The 20,775-nt window shown below is 35.1% G+C and overlaps 1 protein-coding gene across 2 annotated transcripts in view; it reads left to right on the forward strand.

Moving 5' to 3' along the window:
- Window positions 1-20,775, forward strand: part of LOC126846678 (ubiquitin carboxyl-terminal hydrolase 48-like) — a 43,305-nt gene that overhangs the window by 14,792 nt on the left and 7,738 nt on the right. For both annotated transcript variants that reach the window (XM_050586398.1, XM_050586399.1), the window contains exons 12-16: window positions 1,600-1,716; window positions 4,789-4,901; window positions 9,082-9,224; window positions 14,405-14,608; window positions 20,127-20,255. In XM_050586398.1, coding sequence (XP_050442355.1) covers window positions 1,600-1,716; window positions 4,789-4,901; window positions 9,082-9,224; window positions 14,405-14,608; window positions 20,127-20,255 — 706 coding nt within the window. The remainder of the gene's footprint in view (window positions 1-1,599; window positions 1,717-4,788; window positions 4,902-9,081; window positions 9,225-14,404; window positions 14,609-20,126; window positions 20,256-20,775) is intronic.

Genomic DNA, 20,775 nt, shown 5'->3' on the forward strand with positions numbered 1-20,775 from the left:
GGCCGCCCCCTCGGCTTCCCCCGGCCGGCTGCGGCGGTAAAGTTGACTGATAGCCGGCCGTCGTACACATGTGTTGCTGTTGTTGTGGCGCGTTAAAGACTTGTCCGAAAACGGTGAATTACAGGGAGGGCGAATAGTACGGTGGCCGTGCGACGGGGAAGAGAGCAAGCAGCAGCAGCAGGGAGAAAGAGGACGATCTTAGACGATCGCAGATGGATTGCAGGCCATCAAGGCTAACACACACACACCGGCCGGCCGGCCGGCCGTGTTGCTAATGACGTCTCTCCCTCCCTACGGTATATTTTTACACCGAGGTATAAAACATATATATCCCACCTCCACTCACCCCTGTCGGATCAGGAAAATCGATATAAGTCTATAGAGCTCGGCATCGTATGCCTTAAATAAGTGGCCAAATAGGATGTAAATAAGCAACACTTTCTTTGTTTTAATTGGGAACCAGCTGGCTTGGTTTTTGACATGGATGTCTGATGGCTTGGAGTCATTTTGAAAGTCACGTTTTGTGTCACAGTGCTGACGTCATTATGGATCATGGAGGGATTACGGAGGTGAATTAATAGAGATAGTGGTTTAGAGATAGATATTAGAGATACTATATTGCAGGACATAACCATGTATTTACACACATATATCTGCATGAAGTGTGGATACTCTTAACTTTTATTTACAAGTAGCCAGGCTTTTGCTTCTTACTTAGGACTCAGTTCGATGGGTTTGTTTTATACGATATGCAATAAAGTGCATTATAGTGCACTGGATAAAAAACGATCAAGCTGCGTTATTTATTAAGGGGCAAAGGATAGGCAATATATGAAAACAATTTATCCAGTTTTAATATGTCGACTGACTTTAAGGTGAACAAACGTCAAGTCTTTCCAAGTAAACAACTTTTAAAATTATTTTCCTCCGAGTTATGGCAAACGTTTATATGAAGCTTACTAACTTCCCTGTGGGAGTTAAAAGGATGATTTTTTATTTAGCTATTTGGAAAATTAGTTAGAAAAAACTATAAAAAAAAGTAATAATATAAAATTTTGAAAACGAAAATAAAAAAATTGGTCTGTTAGCACCATAGTGAAGATTTGTGACTTTATAACAAAACAAATTTTTAAAGTCTGTTCAGTAAACACTTCAGAAAGTTATACTTAGCGTTTTAGTCTTTATTTTTTTTTGTATAAAATTTGGCCCTTTCCGTTCCCCTTAAATATTCCTTATTACCAGGAATCGGTAATCTGTTATTATTCAGAAAGATCAAAAGAATATTATTCATCCTATTTACTGCAATAGGTGGAAAAAATAGTTTTTTTTTTGTTATCTTTGTAAGTAATAGTCGGATTTTATTGTTTATTGCTCCTAAAGGTAGATAATTTTCCCATAAACATTTTTTTTTTCTGAATAAAAGTGGACACCTTTTTGTTGCTCTAAGCCCTTCAATTTTCAACTGTGAAGTTCTAGTAGTAAAATAAGTGTTATGTGAGGTTTTATGTGTAACATTGGTTAGTAACTAAATGAATGAATACTATTTTATTACAATATCTGAACTAATTAATAATAAACTATATATTTGTTTTTTTTTAGAAACCCATCAAAAGAACCGAGGCCGGATTCAATTGTAAACGAATCGCTGCTGTGTAGTGAACATAATGGACTACTTTTTGAACCTGGTTCGGCAGTGTTTCCCTCTGATCAAAATCCGTAAGTTGAATAACTGCTGGTTACAATCTATTAGTGTACTTTAGTAATAGTTACAATAGTTACAATATTGCAATTACAGTAAATTTAGTTGGGTTCTCTTTGCTGCAGTTTACACGTTACACTAGTACATGCTGTTAACGTTAAAATTGGCATTTACATATTGCCATAAAAACAGAGTTCTAGTAAAATATAAATCTTTCAAGTATAATCGATTTCTCTTGGCTTATTTGTTTTGCTAATTTTTTCAATAAAAATGTATGGTTATTTATTATTTATGCGTGTAAGTTATTTGGAAAGGATTCTTGGCAAACGCACATAAACATTTGAGGAAAAATAATATGCGGAGTCGAAAACTTTAGAAAAAATATAAATTATTTATTTTTGTCACGCCCTTCAAAATAATTAATTTATCCGAAAAACGATAATATATTTTAAACTTCACTAATTTTTTTACAGTGTGTTCAAAAAGGGTTTCTTATGTACCCAATCCAAATTATTAGATTTACAGCGTATACTATTTTATTAACTTGCCAACGAGATTTGTACATATTAGTACACATTCTTTCTTCTTCTTGGGTTTTCCGGCCATCAAGACCATCCCATAACACATCCAATCTTCCAGCCTTCCCTATCCACCGCTCTTGTTTTCCAATCCCATATTAGTACACATTACTGTCAGAAAATAATTTTTGAAATTAATTACGATGGGTGTGGACTATGGAAGTAAAACTAGAGGTTATAAATAGATGTATTCCTGAAAAAGAAAACTGAACGTACCTAATATGTATTATCGTAATATTTGGTTTCCAGTAAATTGAGGTGACCTCATCCATGACCACTGTAGAGTTACAGTGGTACTTAAACTGAAAGCTGTTTAAAAGAGATTAAAAAATGTATATGTTCTAAGATTTCTGCTCTGTTGCAGTACCACAACACAAAAATAATTTGTGTTGCTGTTTTTTAGGTTTTTATAATACCAACGGTACCTATATGTATTTCGCACAACACCGATACAGAACTACACTTACAGTTTTATATTATACTTCAAGTTATATATTGATCTTTCTTTGATCGTTCTTTTGGGACTTAAGGTCTGAATAGTAGACTGAAACCACATCTAAAATAGGACTAGACGTTTACAAGTTTCTTAAAAATCTGTAGTCAAACTAATTTTATATTGAGAAAAAAGTAAAAAAGAAGGGAAAATGACACTTGGATCATATTTTGTGAATGAATTAACAATAAACAGGTATCAGAAAAATATTTTTATTATTTTATAACAATAATATATTTATTAACTACTATTCTTTGGACCACATTTCGACTTCACACCTCTCCTTTTCCAACTACCGTTTACACGTTTTTTGGAAGACCAAAACTATTTACAATCAATCCTTGAACCCCTCCCCACCCCCCCGTTTGGTTTGTGATTTTTGCGACTCATCTCGTTTGGCCTAGAGCGTGATGCGCTCTTAATACGTTTTGCAATTATTTCAAGTGGAAAACGGCTTCGAAACTTTCAAAGCGGTTTCTCGATTGGTGGGGTAGGGGGTGAACCACGGGGGAGGGTAGGGTAAGTCAATCTGTCGTTTGTACTTGTCGTTTAATTTTACATCGCCTGAGTATAAGATTCCACAGGTTTTTATGGCGGTTTTCCCGACAGACCGACCGTGTTGGTTTTTAATTAATTCCAAAGTTTCACCCTGCACAACCGTGATTGCTTCCCACACGTTTTTCGACTCCTGCCCTCCCCCCTCCCCCAAGGAGGGTGTTACTTTTAACGGTCTACTTTTGGCTTGCCGTGGGTCAAGTCGCCACCGTGTCCCAGCGCCGCCACATTATAATATTTTCGCGGTCTGTTCAAAATGGTTTTTAATAGCTGGGCGGGTTAGAGCGGTATTATTATTATTATTATTATACGTCTCGGAAGGGGTATGCGTTTATATTATACATTTTAGCTGAGAAATGATGGTCTCTTATTGGCCGGCTGCAGGCAGCGGCGGCGGGTCTATGCGGTGATTATGCAAATAGACCATGTGCCTCTCGTTTGTGCACAGCTACTATGCAAATCGACCGCGTGCCCATAGGAGATGTTTTTGTCAGCTGCCGTCAGTATTTAACAAATTATCCAATTAATTAAGTATTATCGTTGCACGCCCACCGGAGAGGAGTCCTCTTTGGTCTGCTTCAACCACAGTGCACACCACCGGTGTTTCGCCCAAGACGGCAACCTCTGGTACCGCCGGACTTGTCTTGATCGACGTGGCCCGAGTCGTGCCCAGGAGGTACTTTGAAAACCTAAAAATTAAATGCACGCCTTTTCCTTAAAATCCAGTAAAAAAACACCCTCAGATTTGATTTATTTTTCAACGACTTATGAGAAGTAGGTACAAAACTACTGGTGTAGGTCTCAAAAACCAAACAAAAAACCAGGACAGCCGTTGTGGGGTCGGACGGGCCTCACTCTAGATCTACCTTCAGTCTTATTTTCAGACCTTAAATCCTAAAATCACGCTAGTTAAATTGAAAAAAATATGCCAACCCTTTAAGGGGTTAAAGGGCTGTGGTATTTTTTTACTAGCGGTATCGAGTACTTATAACGGTTACTTAACTTCTTATACACTGAAAAAATAAATTATAACATTTTTTACTGAAAGTTTAGTGCTTTCATCTTTAGTTAGTCATAATAATTGTATACAAACTTGAATTGTACACAGTCGCCTCACTGTGGTGAGTTTATTTTTAATAAGACAATATTGTTTTAAACTCCAAAGCAATAATAAGAAGGTACTTGTGTGTGCACTAAAGTCAATTTAATGTGCATTAAAGTCCATAGATCGAAAAACCGTTAGCCAAAGTTTATCGATAAAAAAATCCTAAACATGTAATTATATACTTTACCTACCATTTGATATTACTCTGTCATTATAATATTGGAATAATTGTAGTAAAATCATTTTCAAGAAACGCTTGGATACTTAATTTTATGGAAAGCTACCGCGTTTGTTTCTTCATTGGATAAGACTTTGATCTCAACCTGATGAGGTTTGTAATGCTTTTATCTGGTTCCAGATTAGCGCTGTTGACCAAAGACGAATGGGAAATCATTTCACGCTGTTATCAGACCGATTATGGAGTGTTTTTATATTTTGGCGAGTACGGAGAGTTTAAAACGTCGAAACCAGGTAAGAAAATGTATTTTTTTTTTCATTTTTAATTGGAAAGTTTATTAAAACTCTTCTTTGTTCTTATATCGAGTATACAACAATATATTATACATTCGGTAGTATTAAAAACACACCAAAGGGAATACAACAACTCGTTGAACGTTTATTATAAGTAAAAGACATAGGAAAATGTTGTCTTCGTTGTCGTATTAATATTATTTTTATTGTTATTATTATTGTTGAGATCAAATTTGTTTTATTGCGGTACAATATAATATACTTTTATTATATTTGGTATGTTCGGTTTTATTTAAACGCTAGACACTTGTTGGTAGGTCTTGTGCGAACTTTAACGACTTAATCTTATAATGTTTGGTTTCTTCGAGTAACGAATTGAAGTTGTAAAATCGTTTTTATTGTCTTTCCGTCCGTTTAACGTGGCCAATAATGATACACTAGAGGTTCTATGGGGAGACGGCCTACTCGTCGTCGTAAATCGCACAAGTTGCCATTTCTCATTGAGAAACGCTGTTTTTATATATATAAAAAATAAAACATGTACAAAACGGATTATTGTAAAATAATAGCCGACTAAAAAATGTCGAAGATGGGTGGGTGGTACCTATCGCTGTGTAAAATAAATAATTGAGAAACCGAAAAACAGTGGAAATATATTAAGTGAACAAATGAAGAAGTTGAATAATAGTAATAAAACTAAACTTGACTTTATTGAGCCAATATCATTTAAATATTTATTTAAAAAAATAATTGGGTTTAAAAAAAATATTATGTATTAGTATTAAATAAATACAAAAATAGGTTAGAGTAGTAAATTTTAAACTGGGTCTCGGTTTCCCAAATCTGCCTTATGTATATTTTACAAACACACTTGTATTTTTTTTTTATCTATTACTTTCGACCGTTACTGTGTGGCCATTAGCAAATTGGTCTAATTTATTAAGATTTTCACCGAGGTCAAAGTGAGTGAGTGGGGGTGTGGAAGAGGTCGAGAAAGGGTAAACGAGACAAAACGGCCAACGAGCGTGAGATATTGTTATGTATTTTCATTTGGAACAGTCCCAGGAGAACCCAAAACTTTAGTCCGAGCTTCCTTGTTTTTTTCTTACCACCACAGCCGCGCGCCACACTCCCTTCGGGCGCGCGCGTGCACCGCTGTTTTTGCTTGCCCGAAATTGATATCTCGCAAGCGCCACCCGCAGCTTCTGCTTGTCCTGCGAATTTCAATTGAGAATCGTCGGCGAAAGAGGTCATCTCTTGTCCCACATCGTCTATATAATATTATACCGGGGCAACAACATACACACACACACACACACACACATAATATTATTTATACCCGCGCCATAGGAGCAGCAGAGTTAGCGGCGGCAAGAAACTAATTCATTTAAGGGACTCGCCAGAGACGTGATGGGAATGCTTGTAAATCATTAAAAGGTCACCTTGTCGCGGTGTTTGCACCGAGGGGATCCGGCCGGACCCTGTTATCTGTGGCCAGAACGGCATTGATCATGTTTGCGGCGAATCCAATTAAAGATATGGAACGCAAGAAGAAGTCACACGGTTCTCCAAGCACAGACAGGGGATTGTATATTAATCGGACGGGGTCATTTTACCCTTTGCGCCTCCCTATGGCGGGCATATCGCCTTGTCGCGGCATCGTTTAATCACATTCGTATACGGTATTCACAATGGTTCTACTCTCATTACAACACTGCCGCACACATTGTAATATATCATAATACGTGTAACGTTTGGCGGCACCGAATCTCAGAATTAAATTATTATCGCTTCCCGGTGCTCTACCAATCAGAATTTAATTTATTTACCATACCGGACCATTGTCCCATTTCGGGCATCCGATTCATCGACGAAAAAAAGTTGTAATTTTTGATATATTTTCTCACATGTATTTTATACAGCTGATGCATGATCATGATTGAAAACGTTGAATCAGTGCCCACGTTAATTAAAGCTAGCTAAGAACACTTTCGGGAATTCACAGGTTATTTTAGTGGTTATTTCATCAAGATGAAAACATGAATACGTATGTTCCCATCAGACCTAAACATGAAAATAGCGGATTTCATAGGTACACTACAATTTTTAGAAATCTATTAAAATTCTGGCATTAATTTTCCCAGATAACATATTGATCCCATTTCCCTCCCTTTCATTATTATTCCCCTAATTAATACAGGTTTTAAAATTCAAATAACATTTAAGATTTCGGGTATTTTGCTATAGGATTTTTCAGTCTTTGACAGTATTGTGTTTTTAGTTTCATCCACCTTGCGTCAATCTATTTGGACTTTAGATTGTATAAATTGTTTAAGAGTACTATTCGATTTTTAATAATATTTTAAACCCTTTTATTGTCACGCATATTATGTGGAATAATATATTGTATGAATATTTGCACGATATCGGATTAGTTGAGGAGTAAATGTGGGTTTGTATCTAATACAATTGCGCTTTCTACCGATAGTGATAACAACGGTAAAGGGTCAATTTTGTCTCCCCTCGCACAAAATAGTTAAATGAAGCGTGTTTTGTTACTGGTCAGCGGAATAGCAGATAACCCGAAAATGATTCGCCTCGTTTAGAGATAAGTATTGTTTTAACTTCACCGGGGGGCTGAGAAGGTATTGGTTTTTTTCCCGTGTAAATTTGTAGATAGACCTAATGATGAAATTTTCCCAGCAAAGCGGCGCCCAGTGGTCAGTAGTTTAAAATAAATGTTTGGTGGGATAGGTAAAATTATGTTATTTTTTTTTTTTTGGTCGCTAAATTGTTAAATGAATATGTTTTAAGACGGAGGTCTATCTGTAATTACTCAGCGACACCGTTGGTTAGGTTGGGTTTTAATTAAATAGGTAAGGCTAGGTTAGATTTAGATTCACTTTAGGTTAAATTTGGATTGGATAGGTAAATAAAAAAAAAAGTATCCAAGATTAAAGCGAAGAAAACTTCGCTTCGAAAATAGAAAGGTACAGAAAATGTAAACGGTTGCATTTTTATTTATTTATTTTAAATTCACTCCTTATTTATTAGTTGAGGGGAGTGTTTTTTCAATTGGACAAAAATATATTTTGGAAATAGACTTAAATGTTTTTAGAACCACTGTTTTCAAATAAAATATTAATTTTTAAATGAACCCCTAACATTCAGAGTTGGGAAGCGTTAAAAAGCAGTTAGTGGGTTTATACAGGGGGGGGGGGTGGTTTAGTTTTGGGGAAGCTGATTTAATAAATTTGATATACTTTTTAAAACTTTTCATACCTAACATTTTATTTTCATAGTACCAGGGCGATAGGTTATAAACTACTTTCTAATGTGATATTAAATTGCTGGCAACTCTAAAGGCGGCTGAAGGTAGATAAATTATATAAGGGGTTAAAAAGCTGACAACTTGTACTATAACCACTTACAATAGATTAAAAGTTCATCTGTATCGATTGCTTCTATGTAAGTACACTAAAGGTTATAATATTTTAAATCAGTAAGTTATAAACCGGTTTATCAGCTGCATATTATTTATTGACAACTTTTTTTTTCAAAATTATTTTTGACGCTTAAACATTCATTTTGGACCACTGTGCGACGTTTACACAAAAGTAGCGCAGAAAAATCAATTTTGATTTCTCGACTTGTGTTTTTTTTTCGGTCTCACATAAAAAGACCATCGATTTAATAGTTGCTCAATACGTTTAACGACCGGTTGAAAAATCCGAGAAAACCTCTTCCGCCCTCTGTGCTCGTACCCGTAAAGGTCGTTAAGTATCTTTTTTTTTCACCCGAGTAGACCCTTCTTTTTTTCTCTGGCCTCCGAGCAGGTTAAAACGAGGGCCCGACGTGGTTTAATAAATGACAAGGCATTTGTCGCTGTTTTATCCCCCTTTCGAAAAAGGGATAGCTCATCTTGGCGGCGGTGTGCGACAAGGTCCAAAGATAATTTGGAAGGAAAAAAAATACTAATGACGCGTTTTTAAACATTAACACGGTAAAAATTATACGTGTGTAAAGTTATTGTTATTTTTTATCAATTTGTTATCTTTTTTTGTTGATCGACGTCGAGGGTGTGTGAAAAAAAGTCATCGTATTCTTCAAGGCACTCGTTACCTTGTCGTTAAATTAAAAATTACCCTTAATTTTTTTTTTTTTTTTTGCACTGTTATAGAAATATGTGAACCCTGTCGTAAGAAAAAACTGGACGAGGAAAAACGGGAACAATTGAAATACAACAAAGCGAAAGTTTTCATTAAAGTCGTCGAAAAAGAAGAACGCGAAGACGGTTGCAAGTATAACGGCATCGACGACAAGGTAAACCGCGTTAACACATTACAAAACTAATTTGCTTCAGCTAGATTGGAAATAAATTAAAGGGCTGTAAAAAAAAACGATCATAGTCAATTTTTCAAATTTCAATTTTAAATAAGTAATTTTTTTTGTTAATTTTTAACTTTGTAATAAATGGCTAAATAATAATAATATATCATATATTTTGTGGAGTTGCCTTATATCTTATCTACGAGTCTGAAACTGCATACATATTTAAAATTGCAACACTGAAAATTGGGAAGGATTGACTTGATTACGATTGTTTTTCGCCGCAGCTCTTTAATTGTTAAAAAAATTTTAATTAGTATTTTTATTTTGGGGGCATCGTATGGTATCACACTTTCTTTTAGATTCTAAATTTCAAATCAACGTCCATAAAACCATTTAATTTGACCAATCTTTTGAAGTCCAGACTTTGGGTTTAGATGCAAAATTTTAAAAGGTATTGGTTTCACAATTATGTGTTTTTCACACAATTATAACAATTAAAAAATGTTCTTTGTTACACATTTTGTGTGGCGGCTCATCACGTTCAAATATAAATTTAAAAAACTGAGTAATTAAATCATTTTCAAATAGACGTTATGATGATGTATCTATAAAAATTATTGTTAATGCAATAGCATGTTTAATATTGTATATACAGTATTTGGGGAGAGGGGGGCTAATTAGGGTTGATTGTCTGTCTATAATACAAATTTATTGCTTCTCTGTCGTTGAATCAATGATATATTTGAAATATTTTTCTGATACCTGTAGGCAACCTAATTATTAATTACAGTGTAAAAGTGTGATTTTCTTCCATTTTTAGGGATTTTTTTGCATTATAAAAAAAAGTATTACTACATATTTTTGAGAAAATTGTTTGTCTTAGCACTCTATGTCTCAATAAATCAGTTTAATTTTTAAGCCATAAGTGTCAAAGCTACGCTCGAAAATAAAAATAAAGAAAAAGGCTTCTGGAAGAAAAGATTTATGATATTTTTTTGACTCGTCAACGTTTAACGACAGTACACTATCTAAATAATATCTCTCAAAATTTCGAATTGGACTATTAAAAAAAAAATCGTGAGATTTTGAAGTGAAGTAAGTCGTTTAGATGTATTATGCCGGTTTTAGGCCTTGTTAAAGAAATCATCTTAGTTAATGCAGTCTCTCAAAAATCGCAAGAAGTTTCTGGGTTGACTCCTAGCCTATAAAAGGTTAACAATAGCTTCTCAGGTCCGCGCGTTGGCACAATAAAAAATGTAATTCAAATTACTATTGTTTGTAACGTGAATTTTCGAGACATTCTGTGAATTGGCGAGCTAAGTATGTGTGTGTATTCGACGTTTCTCGAACCCACCCGGTCGCACGAATAAATGAATGGTGTTAGGCCTCTCTCTACCACCATGCCCCTTTGCCCAACCCTCGCCTATATAATAATGCAATTGTGTATTCACTCGGTAATCATAAAACAATATAAAAATGCGTAAGCTAACGATAGTGTTGTTTTATTCGATTTCGAGCACCGACAGCCACCACAACCCTTCTTGCCCGGCCGGACTGAAAGCGGCGAAGGCGATCGTAAAACCCGATAATTTCCTCTTTCTCGAGAGATGAGAGCGAGAAGGAACAAGCAGAGAAAGATAGAAAAACACCATATACATATAATATGGCCTCGGTAATAAAGCCATCGTGAACCGTTTGTAAAACGTTGCTCGATGCTGTGTAATCATGCGCCAAATCGTAAACTCGCCTACTCTTAAGCACACACACACACACATATAGCCAAGACCTTATAACCACCGTGTGTGCATTATAATTACCTGCTCTCAGAAGAACCCTTTGGAAACAAATCAACCGGCGACGACGACGACCACAATAAAGTCGGACGTAATAATATCATACGTCGGAGGAAAAGGAGAAGGGAAAAAAAACACATCCTCGGGGCCGCCGTTGTATATAATATGGTTAGCGTTCTGCGTCTGGACTGTCAAAATAATTACCGTGTGGTTTACGACCTCGCACGCCGCTGCTGTGAAATCGGTTGCTGTCCCCTTTATTTATTAATTTTTTTTATTCATTATTACCCTCCCTCCCTCTTGTTTCCTCTCCGTTTATGTGTGTATTTCCTACTTGCTCGGACGATTTTCTCTTCGTCCTCTTGACACACACCACACGTTGGCTTACGCCGAAAAGACAGCAGCCATAACGTGTATGACTGTTTGACTGACGTCCAAACAGTTGCAGGTGCTCGTCGCACAGTGTTATGTTTCTCCGGTCACCGAGAAAACCCTAAACGATTTTCAACCCTAAACCCGCTGCGGTACACCCTCGTTTATGCCATTACGAAGGGGATGACACTTGTACACCACCGGCGGCACCGTTTGCTAAGCTCGGGGTCTTAATACAATTGGTTTTTTTATTTTAACATGAAGTATGTTTTAAGGCTGCGGATCGGTTCAAAATGTGCGCAACACTTTTTAAGTAAGATCAAAATATGACAGTTTGTTGACCTATAATAAGAGATAAAGAAGTGTGATAAGCGGGGATGATAGGAGCTGAAGAATGATAAGAGATTTTCAAGAGTGGGTGGGTGCCGTATAACATACTCATAAATCATACTTTTCTCCTGAAAAAAGAAAACATTTACATTTTTTTTCTAAGGATTTCTACACTAGTGTTTATTAAGGAACATTGTATAGGCAATTTCTCATTAAAACTTGACTTAAACTAAAATTTGTGTTTTATGTGCTTAATTTTAAAATTGATATCGAATTTGAGCTCATCGTTTCAAAATTACATAATCATCTCCCAATCATCTCCCTAACCGCTCTTTATATCTTGCTAGCTCTCAATGTTGGAAGTTAATTTAGAAATTAATACTATTTTTAAATTCAGTGATATAAAAATCATTAAAGGCAATATGAAATATTTTTTTACAAATTAAAAAAAATGGGTAATTTGCTCCCTGGTCCTTTGAACCACGTAATTGTGTATAGAAATTAGAAATCATAGACTCGTTATGGAATAAACTGTACATAATAACACCTCCTATACACTAATTCTCGCTCTTTTTGGGGAATTATTAATAATTTCTATATAGTTTTTCCTCGGTGGACGTGTTAAACTTTTAGTATGTGTCTCTTGCTTAATTATTATGAAACCGGTTCTCTTTTTACGCCCAATACATTTGTAGTATTTTTTTAAAGTATGGTAGTACGTCAATACCAATTTTAAAAGTCAATCATCTTGAGTAATAATTATAAACCGTTAATTATATGTTTTATAGTATCTCGGGCATGATATGATTTATGTATTCATATATACTTACTGAATTCTAGTATGTTTTAATGATTGTCATTTCTTCTTCCAGATAATACTTCTTCGACGCCACGAACTGTTTAATTTGTACGTTCTTTTTTTTAAACACCATTTTCCGATGCGTCATAAATATCATTAGGATTCCTCCAATAAATCATTTAAAAAAAAAATACTAGCAATAAATATAGCAATTATCTTGTTACTATATTGTGTAGAAATATAATATATACACCTACCTCAAGAACGGCATACTACTTCCCTATGCGTTGTTTATTAATTATTTTACATTTACATATGTATTTTAGTAGTTGTATTATTTCAGAGCTATTATTTATTAAAATAACAAAATAATTATTATTTGCGGTGCAATTATTTCTAAAACGTTGGCTAAAGTTGTTTTATTATTGTGAGTTGTCAGTGGAATATAATACAATATTTATTGTCTGTGCTGAAGCTTTAGTTCAAAACAAAATAGAAAGCTTACACAGTGTGAGGGGTCTTCAGTAATTGATAATTTTGACGGTAAAGGCCTTAAAATTTGGCTTTATAAAATACCATTGTACCATTGTGTAAACTTCTAATTTGAAGAATTCCGTCTTGTGGTTACAGACTATATTCAATTCTAATAAATAAAATTAAACATTTTGTATGTTGTTAAACAATTATGTGAAAATCTACGAAATTGCTGAATCTGTCTGCAATAATGATTGTTTTATTTGTCTATTATTATTTCAAGTGTTGCTAGCTAGAAACGTCTTACCCAAATTTTCAATTCAGTGTTTTATTGTAACTAATGTTTGTAGAGAGCATCAGAAATATCAAACCCGGTTTTGTCTTAAGTATCGAATGTCGATCGGAATGTATTTCTCGCCATTAAAGGTTAGGTAATAATTATATCACTTTGAAGTATAAAATAAAACAAGAGGCGTATGAACACGCCTCTGGATCCACACGCTAAAACACCGATACTTAATCTGTGTAAATAAATCATGCTCTAAGGTTGTTTAAAAAATAAACAACGCACACCGTCCACAATACGACCGAAACGCCTCTGAAAACAAGTGCCTGTTATCGCCCCGTTTGATTTATAATCAATAAGTGTTGGTTTGGGGTTTGGTCAGTCGGTCGTGATTCCAGTACTCAACATAGTGTTTGCATATAGCAACATGTAATATACAAATGTTCCTTCCTTCTCCAACAACCAAATCTTATTATATAATAGTGGACAAATCAAACAAGTATTTCTAGATTTGTCTAGGTCGTCACTGTAGACCATAGAACTAATTCATATTTTGCCAAATTTCGGTTAGGATGATGTGATGTAAATTAAAGAAGGCGTGTTATTTATCGATATGATTACGTCCACTGATAATAAAACATGGCTATAAAATACAATAATATGTGTTAGGTAAAAGTGTTCTTTGAAAGGTTACACTGTCGCCCTTACGAATACTTCGTTGCCAAGTACAGTGTCTTGTGTGATATTGTAGCTATCTCTTCTTACTTTCTATAGCATGTCGTATGACTATATAGGAGGAGACATTGTGTTGTGCACGCATAATAAATTTCGAATGTTGTGTGTGTTAATAAAGCTCTCGACGGGTGGTGACTAATCGAAGAAAGGGTCTATGCCTGCATATAAGTCAACCCTTGTATAATAACAATAATAATAATAGTAATAATTAGCGACACGTCAAGTCGGTAATATAGTATAGTAGCTGAAGTTGCGTTTTAAAAGGAAACGCGTCGTGATACCATCTTGCCATTACAATAATAATAATAATGTGTCACTCGAGACTGTTGTGTACTTTCGAAATTCTGGTCCGTCTTAAAATGTAATTTTGTTTTGATTACAGGATGAATTGTGGGGCAATTGCTCGAAGAAAATGAAACTAGAACCGTCGGTAAACGGTAACAGCGTACCCGTAGCCGTGCCCACTGACGTCAGCAACAGCGCCTCCCTCGAATACGGCATAAGGAGGAGTGCGAGAAATAGAAGACCTAGGGGCGAACTGATAGTAGTATCTTCGAACGAAACGTTACTTGATCTCAAAATGAAGGTAAGCTAGACAACGTTGTTTTGGGTGGAATAATATTACAATATCGCATGCTCTGTCCCCGCTATGCCCCTCCAAGGCCTTTTCTATTGAGCATAAACCGAAAACAACTAAAACAAGATTACTAACACTTTTTTAAAACCGTAAAATCTAAAGATGTTCACGCATAAAGCAGTAAAGCATGAATTTTTAAATGTCAGCCGAGACTTATGTAAATTTTTACAATAAATAATAATAAGTAAGCTGTCTAAGATTTATTTTGTGTCTAATCAAAATAATATTTGAATAATTAAGAAAACGACATTTATCGATAACAATTGTTTTTAAAACATTTTGAAATTGTTTTCAACATTCACAGTTAAAATATGCAGATGTTAATTTTTGCAATGACATTTCTTCTGATACTGTACTATGATATGTTACTGTACTGTTCAGTTGAAGCAACTAAACCGAGACAATATAACTTCATGTGAATAGATATTGTTTTTGATCTTAAAATTCAGCCTAAAAATGAACACCTGAACACATCTGATTCGCAACATTTTGAAAACTTTAATTTTTCGACAATATTTTGGAATTTTTTTTAAAAAAGTATTTATTTTTTAAATTTTGAGTAAAATGTTGTAAAAGGATTTTGCATGAAATATTGTGAAAAAATTCTACTTTGTTAAAATCATAATTTTATTGAAAACTAATTTTTATTAGACAAGTGTCGCGAGATCCATGTTAATATCGATATTAAGATCTGAAACTTGGGACCTTTTTGTTTTTACCCATTTGAACCAATTTAGAGAGCATCTCCGTTAAAATTTTACCAAAAAATTCCAAAATAAAGCCACCCTAGTACGCTTTGTATTAATGTTTTGTGAAGTAAAAGTTAGGTTTATAAAAGTTTTTTCTTTGCTGGTCGTGTATCGTGGACGCTATAAAATAAAATGTACGATAATTGAGATTTAAAATTATTGTATGACCACAATGCTCCACCTCTCCGATTGTGTTGTTCGTTTTACGATTTACAAATGGGGTTTAGCCGATATTATTTAACACACGGTCTCTCGGTATTATATTATATACTAATAATTGTTGATCATAGAGTAGATCATTATTATTATGCGCCCTAGTCCTCCGTGGCCAGCGATGATTATGGGCAAAAATTATCTTATCGCCGTCGCCACCAGGCTATTGAGTCATTAAAAAACTGCGGTCAACACGCCTCGGGGCCGATTCCTTTGGTTATAACCCGTTTAAGTTTAACGTCCGCCTGTTGTAATGTTTCTTTTGTGTTGATTTTCGAACCTACTTGTCCTCGCTCCGCCATTAAAATTGGTATTTCCCCCCGACAACGCATAAACCATGTAGCCAACAAGATTGCCGTCCACGGGTATAAACGTACCTATTAACAACAACCCGGTCGTCGTTATCGTTTTCCGTCTTTGAACAACGCAAAAATGATATAGAAGCGCCTCTTGTCAAACAAGTCTCGTATCTATTGTGTTTCTCAGTGACAGACACAGACAGATAGCTGTCGGTCAAAGTTGGACATAATATTACAGCGATTACATTTTTTTTTTTCGTTTTAAAATGACCAACGGCAAAATGTCTAAAAAAATAAACTAATGACTAAATTTACTCAAATAATACTAAAATTCTTACTATAATAAATAGAATAACAATAAAGATGTGTGTTTACATGCTTTACTTAAGGGAAGAGCCAAATAAAGATTTAAACGCGATGTCACTACAACTGTTTTTAAAATTGTGTTATAATTGTTCATTTTTTTACTATTCCTAATCGATTTGAAATGGTTTCCTAATATTTAAATTAAAAAACTACCTTATAGCCCCCATAAAAAAATTGAAATTGGCCCAATAAAGATTGATTCTACAGTAGTAATTTCTAATTAAATATTCGCCATAATTTGGAGAAAAATAACTTAACAAGCTGTTTGTAACTAGAAATATATAACATTAATTCACCCTAAAATTATTTGACATATTTGTAATGATGTTTAGTTCAGTTCTTTTATCTGACTATTGTAGCATTCTTGACAGCGATTTAACCTTTTTTTTATCGAAACATAGAGTACATTTCACTCGTTCCATAGTTTTAGAGCAAAAACAACTATAATGAAATCAAAGGACAGTGACATTTAGGGGAAACGTTCACATCGGTCATTACAAGAACGACATAAGTCATACAACTGGAAGTTTACACTAACTATAAGTAACTTAATTACCCCCTAAAATAAATGAAACACATTAATTAACAACAATTAAAATATTAGACTTTTTGACACTGAGGTTAAAAATATCAGTCAAAATATTTAGCAATTTATTATTATATTAAAAAAATAATTAAGTTTTTACGCTCCCATATGAGTTTCAAATATTGATAGTGCTCTGAAAAATATAAAAATCAATAGCCTCTCAGCTCCGCATCGAAGCTAAAGGAAAAACTTTAAAATTGTAATAATTTTCTGATAAATGAGCATCTTACGTTAAATGAATCTTCCGGTATAACGTCCTCTTGACAAATTCCGAAAAAAAGAAGTTTGATACACAGTTATTATTTTTAACTCGAAAAAATCTCTCAAATATATACCAAACGTTTACTCGTTTATCGAAGACTAGCAGTTGTACGGTTTTGTGGTGGAAATTTATTAGTCTTTTTGGGAAGTGGCTGACTTCCGGTGGAAACGGATATTAGCCTTGTTGTTGTTTCCGGAAGGCTAGCAAAGATTTCGGTCGTAATTGCTGCTCGGCCAAAAAGGCGTCGTGTCTTAATTAGTATAATTGCGCGTTATCAACAGTGTCGGGGGCTATACCTAACCGGGAGACAAATCCGTTTTGAGGGATACGGATTTGGTCATGCACACACACTGTAGGCATGTACTTAAGCGTGTCAAATTCGTTATCGCAACTGTTATTCGGACCTTTTGGTGGTGGTGTGTGTGTGTGTGTGTGTATATATAGGGCAACGGAGAGGAAATATTAATGACGTCGGGCCGCCGCCGGACCGAGCCGGGGCGACAAAAAACAGTTTACCGTTCTATTATTAATCTAAAACATTCAGATGTGAAGTTTGTAGGCGAGAGGGTTAAATGACCGTAAGTGCTGGCCCCGACAGCGAAACCCTCCTAAGGCCGCCGAATAGGTTTTTACTGCGAAGAAGTCACCCTTTCCCTTGGCCGCTCGAAATCTCCTCTCGTATATCTTTAATCATAATTCAAAGGTTTTACACAAGGCATTGTATAGCGCGTGTGTGTGTATATAAGCCGGAGAGTGTATCGGACACCGGGCGGACGTGATTAACTGCCCCCCGTGAAACTGTAACTGTTTGTTAGAGTGTGAACTTGCACCCCCCGCCCGAGTACACAACTACCATCACCCCCGCGGTTCCTCCGGACTAAATTGGCCGGACACTGGATAACTGCTGTAACCCTATCTTTTTTTTTTGTGTGTTTTCTCTTCTCACAAAACTTCACAACAAAAGTTTTTTTTCTATTCTTTGAAAATAACAAAACGACATTGTTGAAAATTTATATTCATACGGTTTTCACCCCTCCCCCCCCCCATTCCACGTCGTTTAATTTTTCATCCTACTTTTCATCACGACGCTTGGCCCGTACTCGTGGGTGGGGGAGAGGGAGGGAAGTGTATCCTGTCGCCTGGAGTTGCGATTTTTCTAGTTCAACCCTCATATCTCAACACCCGCACTAACAACAAAATGCGCAGAATTTTATTTTTCACGAAAAATATTTCTATTTTTTGCAGTATCCGTATTTTTGTTATTAAAATGTTTAAGTTCATTTTTAATTGCTATGCACAATTAAATTGAAAAACGTATTATCTAAATCGATAATTTTAGGTTTTGGGGAAAATTTAGTGTTTGTACATGTTTTAATAGTGAAACTACTTAATAACAATATAAAGTAGGAATGATTTTGAATCGAGAAATTAATTACAAGAAAAATAATTTAAAATCAAGGGTGTTCAATTAGAACAATTACTCATATTCTTTATGTAAAAAGTACTATTCATTCTGACTAGATATTACTAAAAATCTTAATATTTTTGTTTTCCTTACTGTAAACTAGTCTGTATAATTATTATAATTCTGTGAAACTAGTGCATAACAACATGCCGTCTTTTAATTAATGCTTGATTACTTCAAACTAATATTGTCTTTAACGAATTTGGTATTTTACTTAAATTTTGAAAAAAACTTATTGGGAGGGGGGGGGCAATATTGATGGGTGACTGAATTATTTGTCGTGTGTAGCAAACAACAATCGCCCTTAGCCTTTAGACTTTGCACCTGTGACTCGCTTGACCGCAGACACGGTGACGTTGACTGATCATATATATTTTGGGCGGAGGGGGTTCAGAAATCAAAATTCACGGCCTTTTGGTCAAGAGATCGGCTTTAATCGAGCCAATTATCCGCCGTGCAGCACTCTCAGACGGGTTATTAGACAAATGCCCTCGGAGTCGACCGGCGGCGATTAACGCAAACAACTTCTCCAAAAGGCCAACTCCGCGAATTAGTATCAATCATCAGCAAAGTGCCGGACACTTGCCCCAAGGGTTCGAGCGAGGTGTATTTTCCTTAACTGCTAATATTATTATCATACGACATTATAACGCTAATTCCCTCGCGCTCGTTTTATCAATGGTCGGTTGAACAGAGTTGCCATTATTTTTTAACTCCCCAACTTTTTCAGTGAGAAAATTTTGCATGATTCATTATTTTAAAGTCATTTTTTGAGGTGCTATTAAAAAAAAAGTAAATATTAAATCCTCAATTCGCAATTCCACTACTTGATTTACACTCGTGTAAAACAAATCATAATTAATAATTGTATTAAGTACTCTGTTAGTATTAACATACTTTGACTAGTTTGGCAAGTAGATCATATAGGTTTTCTAAAAAACCCTAACTTAGACATTAATACAGTATTATATATTATCATATAGCATATTAATCAAGCCTTTTTTAGCTTCGACGTGGAGCTGAGTAATATTGTGTTTTTTTTTTGTAACTAGTCTTGTGGTATCTTTTAAATAGATCGACCGATTTCTTCGTGTAGCAGGTCTAAATAGACTTTCTTGTAATCGTACCTGAAAGGTACTTAGTTGGTCCAAAAATGTTCGGCCAAAACTTCTAAAAATTCACCCGTTCCCCTTTCAAAATCGAGAAAATACCTTACATATTTACACATTTTCTTTGTTCAACTCCTAATAGTCTTAATTGATTCCAAAATTGTAAGGAAAATTCTTTACACAAGTACTATCGATATATGTTGACAAATGAAAATAATATTAAATGTCCTTTTTCACAGATAGGCTGGAAACTTTATGATTATTTAGCTTTTTTGAGACCTGAACATTAAAACTGAAGGCAGATCTCAGACCTCTCCCATCCCACTGTGCTGGCTTTTTTTACTATGTGTATATATTTAATTTTGCGAGTAACAAAATGTTAATTTTTAAGTGAATGTAACGTTTTTTTTTTTTGCAGATCATGAGTGCGTTCAACGTCATGCCCAATGATCAGCATCTGAAAACTGCAGAAGGCGTGCAGTTGAGCAATAACGAAGCCACGTTAGCCGACCTTGCTATTCTTCCCGATTCGCTAATTTTAGCAAAAGTGAGTGGTGACTTTGTATATTTTTGTCAGACACTATTATCGATCAAAAAAAACATTACGATTGTGTAGGATTTGTAAATTGAAACACTTTGAAGTGTGAAATAAATCATGTGGTGAACGCATACATAAATTCAAAGTCTGTAGGAATATTCGCCATCGTCTGGTAAACGGATTTCACTAGGCCAATGTGAATGGCGAGCACAGATACGAGGAGTTAAGCTCTTCAAAACTGACCGAGTCGGGTATTTATTGAATGTCGACCGTTTCTGCTGTGTTAGCCAATGATTTATTTATTTTCCACGCCTTGGTCGAAAATAGTCCTATCGATTCGGTTCCCTTTTTACACGAGGTGTAATAATAACAATAGAATGCGCTAATTGCAGAGAAGAAAGCGATTTTACAAAAAACTGTCTGGGCAAAACCGGGAAGGAGCTAGCAGTAAAAACAAAATCAATTACCTTATCATAATTTTCTTATTTAAAAAAACCTCATCTCCTTTCCGCACTGGGTTGCGTTTAGA

Source organism: Adelges cooleyi, unplaced genomic scaffold (genome assembly GCF_023614345.1).
Source record: "Adelges cooleyi isolate 19-005CV unplaced genomic scaffold, UGA_ACOO_1.1 ACOO_flye_CR_arks_rails_tigmint_CR_PRNA_9, whole genome shotgun sequence".
NCBI lineage: Eukaryota > Metazoa > Arthropoda > Insecta > Hemiptera > Adelgidae > Adelges > Adelges cooleyi.